The following is a 13,696-nucleotide window of genomic DNA, read 5'->3' as shown; positions in this document are numbered from 1 at the left end:
TCACAATGTCCATGTTTCACACACAAAATGCTAAAAAATAAACACACGGTAACCTATTCAACTTAAATAAAAAAATATTTAAAAAAAAAATACTATTTAAAGTAACAACATAAACATCAAATAATAATTACACGGTCCAGTGACTTCTGTAACCATAGCTTTATTGTAAGCTATTTTAATTTCGCGATTTTTATTTTTTTTCTTTATTTTGATTAAAAAATACACAAAATGTAGGTAAAATTTTTAACAATAAATACTTTTGATATTGCACATCTAACCTTTTACTAAATATTAAGTAAATTTACCTGTAACTAAGCCAAGACTTTATTTAATTGCTTTTTTACCTACATAAACATGCCAATTTTAAAAGTACCAATTGTACACAAATTTGGGATAATTTCTCACAGGTAAATGAAAAACTTACATCAAGTTTATAAGTTTTATATTTCTAAACCTAATAAACTTTTAATTTTAATCCAGAATTAACATAAATTGTCTTGCAGTCAGAGGCTTGATCTGCAACAAAGGTTACTTAAACAAACTTATGGGGCAAACAATTTGCAAAAAGAATGTGGAAAAAACCCCCTCGAAGTTTCCGAACAATTTGTTCAGAAATATAATTCAGCAAAAATGCCGGAAAAAGAAAAGTTAAGAGAGAGAGCCGAAAAAATGTTACAGCGAGCTAAGGTTTTGATTTAAATAATTAAATTTTGTTAAACTGTTTTTTTCTTTAATGCTTTTTCGTGCACCATTAAAAGTAAAATATATATATTCAAAACATATTTTCCCTATTATGTCAAAGAATTAAAAACAATGGCATTATATATAAAAGCTGCATAGTTAACAAAATTGATACTAATTATACTAACTTTATTTTACAATAAAATATTGAACTGATTAAATCAATTTTATTTGAAAGAAGTTTTTCTAATTTAGAGGAGATGTGGTTTTAGCACATATGGGATTGGAGATCATGTTGATTTATCATTGGCCTGGTCAGAACTTACAATACTTGCTCAGTGCAAAGGAAAGCTGCAAGAAGGTGATTTTATTTAGAAAATATTTAATATAAAATTAATATACCCCAGGTTAAAAAAGATATAGGTTTTGACTTTTAACTTAAGTTGTGGTTCCTAATAATCAGGGTACTAGTAAAACTCCCTTAATAATATTTAATAACTTTTTTATTTAATAATAATAAAATGTTTATTTGAAACCATTTTTTTGTTAGATTGCTTTGATATTTTAACTGTAACATTGGATCAAGCCCCTTTAAGTGATGAGAATATTCCAACTTTATTTTTTGTTGCTGAAAGTACTTTGTACTGGCTAAGAACTGACTCCTTAAAACAAGCAAACCTAAGAACCTCAGAAGTCAAATTGTTAAAGGTAAGCTTTTTAAAACCTATTAATTAACGACAAACTAAATGTAAATAATGTCATAGAGTTGCATATCTATTTTTTTTTATAAAAACTTTTATATTTCTTTATACAGATGGGCCAGCTGGTTTTTGCAAGATTACTTTTTCATCATCTGTCTGGCCATTTACGAGGTCTAGCTGACTTTAAATCGCGGTTAAACAACTACCTTGACGGAATAAGAGAACAACAGACTCTGTATAGCTCTTACCCTGGTGTATGGTTGTGTTTAAGATTTATTGGAAGGGTTGGGGAAATAATAATTGGCCCCTACGCAAATAGACCAAATACAGTAAGAAAATAATTTATTAACTGAAAAAACATGTTTTTGGTTTAAAAATTTTTAAGTTATACCCAATGTGTTATTAAATATAATAATAATAATATATATATAATAGTACACTGTATAAATTACTATAACCCAACAAAATTCCCACAAAAAATTTGTTTATACAGAAAGAAAACACTGATAATGTTAGTGAAAGTGTTCCTGCATTAGCAGCCTGTGTTTACCGAGCTCTTTGTGTTTGGAAATGTGCCTCACAGAAAAAAGTTGGTTTAAAAAAAGCAATGATTGCAATGTTAATGGCAGCCCATGAATTTAGCGCCAAAGATTGGTAAGAAAAAAGTTTGAACTTTTGTGTTAAACTTTTTTCAATAATTTATTATTTTATAATTAGATTTTTTTGATTTTTAGGATAAATGGTTTCTTGGCCATTTCTTTGCTTGGCCAAGCAGGAAAAATAAATGTATCTGTGTGCAAAAGTTTGCAAGATCTTGCCAGAGGAGTTAGGGTAATATATACTGAAAAATAAATATTATTTAAACATTCTAAAGTTAATCTAAAGATATGTTTTGCATACAATTTTTTTCTAGGACTAAATTTTCACTTAAAATATTTTTAGGTGAATTTAACTCCTGATGGAAATTTAGATAAACCGATCAACCATTTTCCGTCGGCAATTTCCAACACTAGAGGCACTCAAGCTTCAACTCGTAACCAACTCGAAGCTTTAAGTCAAGATATTGCTTCAGATATTGATGCTGTCATAAAAACTGGACAAAAAACTACATCAATGTAATACTAAATAAGCTTTAATAGAAAATTTTTAAATACAATTTATGTCTTACATTACTGATAGTGTTGTTATATGCTTTTGTATATTTACATAGGGAACAGAGTACAAGCAAGGACCACAGAACGGACCAAAATTTTTCGTCAAGACTTGCTGAAGTTGGTTCCAGTACAATAAGACCTCAAACAGTTAAGTTTCAAATTTTCTCATAATCTGTAAATCTATTAGACATGATGATTAAAGGCTGAATTATTGAACTGTTTATGTAAAATTAACTTACACACTAGATTGACCAACTCCCTGGTATAGAAGGATGGTGTTGGGAATCAACTTACCAATACACTCAAATGATGTCCGATATTTGTCTTAATGGTTTGTCATCAGAACTACAGAAGATTGCACTGCTGGGTAAATGGCAAGATGCGGATGTCACAACCTTCCGAGCCGGAGCTGCAAACCCTTGTGTGGAGAGTTGTGGGTTGGTGGATCTGCTGGAGTACAGAGGACCTCCTCCACAAGGAAGGGATATGGCCGCACATATGAAGGTCAAAAACTGTTGGGTTTTTTATATATATGGAATCTGTATTTATATAAAAAATTTTACTCTAATAAATAACAGTATAATTTAATACAAGATAGGTTTAGTTTGCATGAATGTTAAACTTTTAAGCTGAAGTTATTTTCTAACTTCAGAAATTGGTAAAATTAAAAAGCTATTAGGTTACATTTACGACAATTTATATTTTTAGTCATACTTTAAATCATTTTGTAATAGAAAATAGATTGGACTTGGATAATCAGATACGGTGCATTATCAGGCCTAGCAAGATTGACCCACGCTCTACATGGCAATGCACAGAAAGATGGCATGCGGTCAGCCGCTTGGTCACTCATAACAGCTGTGCAGGAATGCCCAATCACTGAGGAAAGAGTTTTGGAAGCAATTAGAGTTTCGGGAGTTGAATTTACACAGAATTCAAATGCTAATATTAGGTATGTTGGCTACCAACTAATTTTATCCAAATGCCATTGTCAAAGAGCTGTTCATTTTAATAACATTTCAAACTTATAACCTTAATTTTAAGTATTTGGACTCGGATAGCTGAGGGACTTTCTGAGATTTATATCACACCAGATATCCAAGTTCCTTCTTTACATTCAAACAGCACAAGCCCACGGGCTAGACAAGAACCTAGAACTACACCCAGTCCTAGAGGTAGACCAATAAGAGTAATTCCTGATATCAAGAGGCCAACAATAAGGTTAAACATTAAGGAGATTTTTTTGGCATTATATTCACCTTTAAAACTCAACCTAAAAATAATTAAGCATTTTTTTGTGTAGAGAAGAAGTTTTGCTACATACCTCAACTGAGAACTCCAACCCAGATTTTAAAACTAGAACTTCACTTGACTTAAAAAGAGTAATTGCCGATCAATGGAGGAAAGAAATAATGACCAAACAGCAAGTGAATATTGTTTTAGAATTGTTCTTATAGTTTGTGATTTTTGGCTTTGTATTTAAAAAAAATTGTACTTTGTTTTAGGAAGAAGAAAATAAGAGAATGAGAGATATAGTTGAAAAAAGAAAGGAGGAAGAGAAAAAGGAGACTGAAGTAAAAGAAAAAAGAAAGGAAAAGCTGAAAGGCAAGGCAACTGCAAATTTAGACCCATACCAAATCCACAACACCTAACAAACTAAATTTGCTTTATTTTGCATATCTTAACACTGCATACAACACACTTAAAAATAAAATGCAATATTTTATGTTGGTCTTGATGATAAAACTCGAACACGAAGAGCATACCGCTCAACTTCTGGTTTTCTTTGAATTAACTCACGTGATATTTCTTGTATCTCATTCTTGATCTTGAAATAAAAAAATAAAGTAATAAAAAAAAGTAAACTAAAAAAAGTGTACCCGATATTTAACGGAACATAACAGTCAAAATGCATCATAAAATTAATGAACTGTTTAATAAATATTACTAGTCTGTCATAGACCTTGTAGAAAGCGCAAAAATTTTTACTATATGTAAATACCTGTTACAACTACATGTAAAAGAACCCATAATAGCATGGAAATCTTTAAAAATACCTTCAAAATTAACAATTTTTTAATTATTTTATTTCTTACCTGTTTTACTTCATCACCGACAGATTTAAGGTCAAGTGAAGCAGTAGGTAAAGAATCCTCAATCCATCTTTCTAACACCCCCTTCTGCTCTTTTAGGGTCCTGTAATAAGATTCATAAAATAAATACTGCCTAAACTTTTAAAGTTACGTTCAATTTTTATTCTCAATGCTTACTTGAGCTTGGCTTTTAGTTGTTGAAATTCTTGTAGTTTTTCATGAATAAATTTTAATTCTTCGTGTACGGAAGTTCTAGAGGGCGAAGAAATAAAAGTCTTGCAAGTTTCCCTGACATTTTTTGTTGGTTTTAAGGAGTAAGTATCTGTACTACTACATTCATCGTCGCTTGAAAAATCTTCTTCGCAAGAAAATGGATTTTTTTCGCTTGATTCGACCGAACATACTCTCTGGCCATGATGTTGGTCTTTTTGGGCATGTAAATGGTTATTTTGGCCATAGAAATGGTTGTTTAGGTCAGAAAAATTGTCTTTTTCGCTACTTTGGTCATCAGAACTACTTGGTTGGTTATTAGATGGCATTGAAAATGCAGAGGGTGGTAAAAGAACCAAATTTTGCTCTTTATTGGTTAGAGACACCAAATATGGTTCATGTTTGAGGTGTGATGGTGGTGACATGGTTGCAATATCTGGTTCACTAATGGTTTTTGGTGATTGGTGACTAATGGTTGGTGATTTGATCTTTTGATTATCCCCGAGAGTTTTTGTTGTAGGTAAAATGGTCACATTTTCTGGTTGATCAATTAAAGTGGTTCTTACTGTTGAAGATGCTGGGTAAAAAATGGTCTCATCAGATTGTGATGTCATAATGGTTTTTGGTAATGTTTGTACATTAACAAAAGAAGATTGGTTTGATGTATGAGGGCAAGATAATGGCGAATTATCGAAAAATAAACCTTCCCGTTTTAATGATTCATCCATAAAGTCGGGTAACCTTGGACCAGGTCGGATTTTGGTTAAACTGGTGCTGCTGAAAAAAAAAGAAACAAAATTTATGGTAAATTAAATATATAAATTAAAATAAGAAAAACCCAAACACAATATACCTTTGAAATGTGGGTGAAGATTTTTTAGGTTTAGGCAAACTTGGTTCCAATACCCATGGTTGAAAACTTATTGGTTGTTTTTTAAAATCAGGAAGTTCGGGATAATCAGAACAATTGGATTGTTGCGACAATTGTTTCTGTTTTATTTTTTGTCTAGCTTTTTCAATCCAAATTTTCCCGTATTTCCAAGCAAGATAGTATGCAGTAAAACGGGTCTACATTAAAAACGAATTCATATTAATACAAAAAATAAATATATTTTTAATACAAAAAAAAATAAAAAAGTTACATTAGCTTGTTCTGTAGCAACCATGTTGGTTCTCATAGCAACCATGTCACCATGGTAGTTCAGCATTTTCATACAACCATGTTTGATCATTCTAAATCTGCGTCTATTCATAGCATCTTCGTAGCGCGCCTTTTTTCTCTGTTTTTCTTGGTTGTATTCTTGCCAGCTTGTAAGGCATTTAAACTGTAGGTTGAGAGCCCAATGCCATAATGCTATACCTAACAATTTTAATTAAAGAAAAATTTTATTAATTTTTTAATTTCTAAATTACATACAAAATTAGGTATTTTTTTGTATATATCTTCATCTTCAGCATAGGAAAGTCGAATGCGCAACCTATACATTACATCAGTTACAGAGTTACATCAGTTACTCCGACCCAGTCTTGAGTTGCCTTTAGCAGTTTGGGATAATATAGATTATAATAATCCGGTTATTATGCTGCTAATTAAGTGCTGGCTCGGCAGGAATTCATTCTGCTACAGCATAAGAGCAGTGGGGAATGAACTTACAACCTCATGGTGGTGTAGCAAGTGTTCTTGCCACTACACCACGCTGCTGGTATAGCTATAGGGCCCGCAAAAATGTATTATAATCCCACTATTTTAAGAATAAAATAAATAAAAAGAATGTTAACCTGTTTGGTGATTTTCATTTCTTTTATTTTCTAGTTCTATTTTCCAATTTGCAAAGTAATTTTTTGTAATTCTATCTTGACTGAATTTTAGAGATTGTCGTTGCATTAAAGTTTTCTTAAGTTGAAGATATCTAAAAAACAATAAATTTAAAATAACAAAATATAAACAATGTGTCATTTCAATATTGAAAATCTATATGTTTTACGAAAAAAATCAAAAATTAGTTAATCTTTTAATAAACAAACAAAAAAAAAATTAAGAAAAATTTAATATACCTGAACAACTGCCATGCTCGAATTGTAACTATACAAATTTTCTTGTTAAAAAAAAGATCAGCTTTTAAATGTTTCTGTTTTGATTCAATTGCAATATTTTTTTGATCTCTCCAAAATTCAAACATTCTTTTTAATTTGTTTTTGTTTAAAATCAATTGAATTTCAGTAACTTTTTGTTGGGTTTGTTCTTTGTTATAGGCATGCATGGATGACCAATTTTTCCACCTAAATTTTAAAATATTTCTTTTAGATAAAACAAAATTCAAAAAAAGGTTAAAAATATAAAAACTTAATTACAAAAACAGATAGGTTTACTATTAAATAAAACATCAAAATATTTTATAAAAATAAATTTACAACTTTTAACCCTTTTTAGACCAGCAGCTTTACAAAAAATATTTTAAATATTTAAATTTTTATTAAAGTTGGTTTACTAATTTTTTTTTTAAATAATAAATATTTCCGTACCTTATAATACTGTGTTTTAATAACACATTGTTATGATGTTTAGTTGCCAATCTATAATTACGTTTTTCTTTTTTAGAAGTTTGTACAAAATCTTTCCAAATTTGAAAATGGGACAAAAGTAAAATTTTGTTTTTATTTTCCAATTTGTAATTTGCTCTTGCTTCAATAATTTTGGCCTAAATAAAAATTTAACAAATAGAAATTAAACTAAAGCTAAATGGTTTCTTTAAAGTAGAGAAATGATATTAAAAAAACTTTAATTTTGGTCAATTATGAATAAAAAAATTTAAAAAAATTAGTAGGAATCAATTTTTTCGACATCTTGCCCTACAGGCAGATTTTTAGGTGCTTTAAACATACAACTAATATATATCCACTACAAGTACCTGCGCACAATAAATTGCAGTTTTTATTTAATTAAAAGGCCTTTAAATTGGAGATATATACATTTCTAGTACATATTATTGTTCACTTTTACATTTAGATTACATAATTCATGATATTATGTTAAAAATATATATTCAACCTTAAAAATTGCTACCTTGTTTTTGTATGCAATCCAGTTAACTATAGAAATACTTTTAACATGTGTATTGTAATGGTCCTCTGCTTTCTTAATTTTTAAGCATTTAACTTGTTTGTTCTGGATATATTGTTGCCATGACAGCCAAGCTGCTGCTATCAGACTGTTGTGGTAATATAAATCAGCATAAGAACTTTTGTTTTTTCTAAAAGAAAAAAAAATTGAAATAAAAAAAAACAAAACAGAATAAAAAGTCATAAAGAAAATTTTTTTTACTAACTTTTTTATTGAATCTGCTGTATACAGTTTCCAATTTCTTACTGCAACTTTAAGCAATAATTTCCTATAAAAAAGTCTAGCTATTACATCTTTGTGATTCTCGTTTAATTTTCCTCGAGTTTTTGTAACCCAAATTTTGAAATGATTTTTTAAAGTTGTCTCGCTATACTGCATGTAAGCCTAAAAATAATTCCAATTTAAAAATGAAATAATGTGATTTATATAAATATTTATAATTAAACTAATAAAACAATAGGTAAATAGTTACTAAAATTTTAATAAATATAACTCTTCCATATAATTATTGAATAATTTAACAATTTTAAATTTATTTAAAAATATTTGGTAATTTTAAAGTTATTATTTTAAGTTTAAATTTTTCAGTTACCAATCTTGTCATGGTTCTAAGCTCTCTGGAATGATCAAATCTACTCCACCATTCATAAAAGTATTTCGATTGTAACACATCACTAAAAATAAAAAAATAAACTTTAAAATTTAATTCCATCTTTGTAAAATTAATAAAATTTTTTTTTTTTTTTTTTTTTTATTTAATTTTGTCAGAATTGTATTTTTTATAGCTATATTAACAAAATCCTTTTTTTTATTAAAGAGGATAAATTTATAATGTGTCTGCCAGGGTACCATTATTTCAACCTATTATAAGTAATAGTTGTTTCCATTCACATGCTTGAGTAAATAACAGGGGAGTTTTTTCAAAAAATTTTAATTCAGTTTAAAGCAAAGGAAGATTAGTGATTTGTTGAAAATGTAATAATTTATCTATTTTTATCTATTTAGTGGATAAAAATATTTATAAATTTTATTTAATTGATTAAATAGTTATAGATATTGTTTAAGTTAAAAACTATGAATTTAAATTAATTTTTTTTAAATTTGAAATATTTGTTTTTTAGTTTTAAAAATGTCCTCAAAAAAGGAAACAGAAATTCAATTACGACCCTGTGAGTTATATCAACAAGAATATAAATACTGCAAAAGTTTAATAAACAAATTTCAAAACTTTTACTCAAAAAACGAGGAATTACAATGCGAAAAATGGAAAACAGATTTCGAAAACTGTGTTTTATGGGAAAAAAGTCAAAACGCTGATGCCAAAAATGACCTCATTAAAAGCGAAACTGACAGGCAAGCTGAGATAGTAAATAACAGAGCTAATGTGTGGGAATATAGGACAAGTCCACCCTTAATGTGGTATTTTCCTGGGCAGACAGAGGAACAGTTTAACAAGTCCAAAAATTAAAATAATCAAAATGTATTTGTTAAAATTTAAATTTGAATTTTGTTGCATTTTTTTAGTGTTTTTGTTTAAATAAATAAAAACTTATAATATTTGTTGATTTATATAAAATAGCAATTTAAGATGACTTACCTTCGAAATTGGACGGATTGCCTTTTCATTTGATTTATTCCCTTAACTTCGTTTACATATTTTCTCCATTGGGTAAAACACTGAGGTAATATCTAAAAAAATGGAATTGTAATAAAAAAGGTAAATAAATATATACTTTTACCCCTACTGCTAGATTAACTACCTATTTTATTGCCCCCCTAGTACCCTTTTTCTCTTTGGTTTCCTCTAAATACGTACCCCTTTGTTTAATACAACTTAGGTCAAGTACCTTGGGTTTGTTATTAAATTTACCTTAACAATATAATGTGCATCTGCCTTTACTGTGTTACTTCTTTTTTCTTGACTAATTGCAACATTTCCTTTTAAAGATTGCAAACATTTATGCAAAATTCTTTTTCTAAAAACACAAAAATAAAATTAAGTTTAGGTCTCAAAAATTTAATCAAAAATAAGCACATTAAAATTTACGGAGTTTTGTAAGAAATTGGTTGTCAAAAATAAAATAATAAAAGTTTAATTGTATCCAATTTTTAACCACTATAAAACAATTTATATATTTAGCAAGTTAACCTGTAATGTTGCGCAGCAATTAAGGTTTTGTCTTTAATTTTATTTTCTTCAATACAGTCCATTCTATTTACCCACACGCTCCAAACTGCAACTTTTAACTATGATCAAAATTAAATTTACAATTGAATTAATTTAAAATATTGATTCATTATATTGATTGCTAACAGAGAAAGTAATAAATTAAAATGTATTTTAACAGGATTTATGAAGTAATAACAATATACTTGCCAGGTAAAAAATAGGAACTAAAACAAATGTTAGTAATTAAGAATTAAAATTATTTGCTTACTGATAACACAGAGAATTGAGTTGCAAGATAATTCATTTTAATTTTCCGATGTCTATCTTTAACTGATTGTTTTAAATTCAGTAACATTGTTTTCTATTAAAATAAATAAAAATGTATCAGTGTTTTAATGCAAACATACAAAATAAAATATTTATATAAACAAACTTTTTTGTATAACCCAATAACTAAACTTTTATTTGGTTCGACAGGAATTTGTACCCCAGAAAGAACTTTCAGGCACAATGACATGAAAGCAGTTGGGTGTAAGTTAAAAAACCCAAACCTCTATAGTATAAATAATAATTCAACCCCTACACCATGCTACATTAAATCTAATTAATTAAAATGAAATATTGTACCAGTAACTTTCGTCTATAATGGATGATTGAAATCGCTTCATTTCTACGATTTATTTTCATTTGTACAACAAATTCAACCCAGCTTTCAAAAAATCGTCTTTTTTGGGCAAGAATAGAAAGAGTATGACAGGTTCTAAGCTTTGCTCTATGCATTAACACACCATCATACCTTTAAATTTGTTTGCATTAGGTTTTGGTATAGTGTAATACTGTAATATTTTATATCTTAGTCAATACAAAAATATAAAACATAAACTTCATTACAAATATGCAAATTTAAAAAAATTTAAAAAAATATGTTTTTAAACTATTGAAAAATATTGTAGATCTAAATAAATACTATAAAAAAAAAACTTTTTTATATAGTAACCAAGAAAATATTGTTTTACCTTTGGGCCCACTGCTTAAGAAATCTCTGTTTCAAAGCATGCTTATGAAATGTCAAAGCTACATAAGTTTGATAATTTTTTCTTCTTCGTTCGTTAATATATTGGCACCACAAATTAAGACATTTTAACTTAATAGTAGATGAATAATATTTTGAAGCCATTTTAGTATGTTGTTGTTCAATTTGAGTTTCATTGAATTTTGATTTCCATTTTGCGAAAATCTAAAAAAAGGAATATTTTCGAACAACAAATTAAGGCTATGAATTGGTTTTATAAGGTTAAATAAACACTGGGTATAATACTCAATAGAAACTTGACAAAAAAATACATTTATAATACTTAAGCATAAGTATATTTTTTCACACACTATTTAACAAAAAAGCAGTCATGGATCAAAGCATGTCAATATGTCAGTTAACCACACCTAGGTATTTATCAATAAATAAAGAAATAATTTTTATTGTTGGAGATATTTTAAAGCTTAGGTAAATGGAGTTTATGTGGCTACTACTTATCATTGTTTGTTTTGTATCCGCCCTGAGCAAAACAATGTTAGCTCTTTTATAAATATTTGGAAAATTAATTGCTTTTGACATTTCAAATAGTTAAGTAAAGGTTTCGGTAAAAAAAGCTTTTTTGTTTGCAGGAATTTAATGTTGGCTAACATACCATAATTAATATTGTAGGATTATAGATATAATTTTTTTTATATTTAAAAACCGAGAAGTCCATTATAACTTTAAAAAAAGGTGCTTAAATTACCATTCTTTGTGTGTTCGTTGTCCAATGCCAATCAGCAATTTCAATATTTTGTTTTTCTTTGGCATTAACTCCAATTTGTTTACACCATTGTGCCCAACATTTTTTACTGAGGTTGTTGTGGGCAATAGTGTAAGCTGTGTTGTACATTGACTTTTTAGTTCTACGCAGTTGAATATAAATCTAAAAGAAAACTATTGATTAAAAAAAATATAAGGACTTGTTTAATTGAAATTATATAGCAAAATCTTATTAAAAATGGTACAAATATATAAAATAGGGCTTCATTATATCCAAATAATTATAGAATCAAAAATATTTAAGCCTGTTTTGATGCCAATTGTCTATATAAAGCAACCAAATTATGTTGCGTTTTTTTACCTTCCACTGCTTTATTCTTTTTTTATATTCTACATTATTGTGATGATTAATTGCCAGATTTTTCTTTACATTTTTCTCTTTTTCTTCAACGACAAAATTTTTCCAAATTTTCCAAACTTTGTTGTAAGTTTGATACCTACAAAAAGAAATTAATTTGGTGTGTAACAATAAGTTAATTAATTTAAGACACAAAACCAAATTTATATATATATATAAATAAATTTAAAAGAGTTTTAAAAAGAATTTAAAATAAAAAATGCCTAGCTTATATTTTTAACTTTAAAAAACTACACTAAATTCAAAATACAGTCCAAAGGAGAATAGAAATATACATACTACATATAGAATGCTACAGAATACAATTACATAAAAATAACAAAGAAATTGTCCTATATAAAAATTAACAGTTCAATAACATACCTATAAAAGCAATCTGCTTTTACAGACATTTTCCATTCAGCACAATTATCCCACCATATTTGTTTCCAACCAGAGAAACATATTCTTAAAATTAGATTTCTTCGATACAGTCTCGCTTGAGTGAAGTTAAGTTTACCAAATGTTTTGGTCATCCATAAATGTAAGAATTTTCGAGCTCTTGTTCTGATGCGGATTTCTTTTAACCTACCCCCTCTAAAATTAAAATTATATACTTAATAAAAAATTATTTATGAAAAACCTTTATATATATATTATATATATGAAAAATAAAAGCAAAATGATTTAAAGTATATAAGGTTAGCTAAGTTCCCAATGTTTTTAACATTAGACTCATATAAATATTTGAAAGCCATTAAAAAAAACATATATATATATAGAATAATGTCTACAAAATAAACGAAAATTAAAATATATTTATATAAAATAAATAAATAGCAATTTTTTATAAAAACCTATAAAATCATAATGAAAATTGTAGTAAATATATCAATTTCAGACTTTTACAAACCTGTTCCAAGTATAATCTACAGGTCTCGGAATCAAATTCCTCCATTTCGTAAGCGGAGCCTTTTTGATGGACGAAATATTTTGATCTCTCGATTTTAAGTTATTTGTTGAACTTAAAGGTTTGGATATAACTCGAGTAGCTGTATCAAGTTTATGACTTTTAGGTATTTTAGTTGAGAATGGTGAGTTGTTGAAGTTTTTGTCTCTCAACCGGACACGTTTAGCAGTAATTTGCATCTCATTTCGGAGCTGAGAAATATCGATAAAATTCTCGTCCCGATTTTCCATAATGCGAAATATTTTACAAAGTTTCTTGCAAATGCATTTTCGTTGTTATGAAAATAAACATTATTTGATTTTAAAGATATGCAACATGTTTTATTATTTGCAATCTACTTTAATAAAAAATTAAAATAACATATCTAAAAAAAATACTATTTTGATAACATGAATTTAAAAATT

At 27.8% G+C, this 13,696-nt stretch overlaps 2 protein-coding genes across 3 annotated transcripts; one reads left to right on the top strand and one right to left on the bottom strand.

The window, feature by feature from the left end:
- Positions 1-232: 232 nt before the first annotated feature.
- On the top strand, positions 233-4,188 carry LOC145744541 (transmembrane protein 232-like). The gene is made up of 14 exons (XM_082562413.1): positions 233-407; positions 504-687; positions 937-1,042; positions 1,232-1,389; positions 1,496-1,711; positions 1,876-2,036; positions 2,117-2,213; positions 2,325-2,497; positions 2,593-2,683; positions 2,783-3,040; positions 3,271-3,488; positions 3,581-3,757; positions 3,840-3,963; positions 4,042-4,188. Exons 1-14 carry the CDS (start codon positions 355-357, stop codon positions 4,186-4,188), a joined length of 2,163 nt encoding a protein of 720 aa, XP_082418539.1. The 5' UTR covers positions 233-354.
- LOC145744540 (uncharacterized) lies at positions 4,186-13,563 on the bottom strand. Of its 2 annotated transcripts, none has more exons than XM_082562411.1 (21): positions 13,236-13,563; positions 12,707-12,919; positions 12,287-12,422; positions 11,909-12,088; positions 11,147-11,367; positions 10,758-10,926; positions 10,399-10,491; positions 10,110-10,207; positions 9,831-9,936; positions 9,558-9,649; positions 8,553-8,634; positions 8,166-8,344; positions 7,904-8,090; positions 7,363-7,538; positions 6,895-7,119; positions 6,619-6,749; positions 5,982-6,199; positions 5,693-5,907; positions 4,807-5,616; positions 4,633-4,732; positions 4,186-4,364 (listed from the first exon to the last, which is right to left on the bottom strand). In XM_082562411.1, the coding sequence occupies exons 1-21, from the start codon at positions 13,520-13,522 to the stop codon at positions 4,260-4,262; spliced, it is 4,023 nt and encodes a 1,340-aa protein (XP_082418537.1). In that variant the 5' UTR covers positions 13,523-13,563; the 3' UTR covers positions 4,186-4,259. The 2 variants fall into 2 exon arrangements, with proteins under 2 accessions (XP_082418537.1, XP_082418538.1); XM_082562412.1 differs by having other exon boundaries at positions 4,807-5,613.
- Positions 13,564-13,696: the final 133 nt, after the last annotated feature.

This window comes from Corella eumyota, chromosome 3 (assembly GCF_963082875.1).
Source record: "Corella eumyota chromosome 3, kaCorEumy4.1, whole genome shotgun sequence".
In the NCBI taxonomy this organism is placed as follows: Eukaryota; Metazoa; Chordata; class Ascidiacea; order Phlebobranchia; family Corellidae; genus Corella; species Corella eumyota.
The sequence above is the reverse complement of the archived record's forward strand: the minus strand, read 5'-3'. Positions and strand labels throughout refer to the sequence as shown.

Excerpts from the sequence above, each read along its gene's own strand:
- LOC145744541 (XM_082562413.1), top strand. The coding sequence starts at position 355 with ATGCCAATTTTAAAAGTACCAATTGTACACAAATTTGGGATAATTTCT. Across the intron at positions 408-503 it reads TTTGGGATAATTTCTCACAG|TCAGAGGCTTGATCTGCAAC; the intron begins GTAAATGAAAAA and ends ATTGTCTTGCAG. Across the intron at positions 2,037-2,116 it reads GAATTTAGCGCCAAAGATTG|GATAAATGGTTTCTTGGCCA; the intron begins GTAAGAAAAAAG and ends TTTGATTTTTAG.
- LOC145744540 (XM_082562411.1), bottom strand. The coding sequence starts at position 13,522 with ATGGAAAATCGGGACGAGAATTTTATCGATATTTCTCAGCTCCGAAAT. Across the intron at positions 5,908-5,981 it reads TTGCTACAGAACAAGCTAAT|ACCCGTTTTACTGCATACTA; the intron begins GTAACTTTTTTA and ends TTTTTAATGTAG. Across the intron at positions 4,733-4,806 it reads CAACTAAAAGCCAAGCTCAA|GACCCTAAAAGAGCAGAAGG; the intron begins GTAAGCATTGAG and ends ATCTTATTACAG.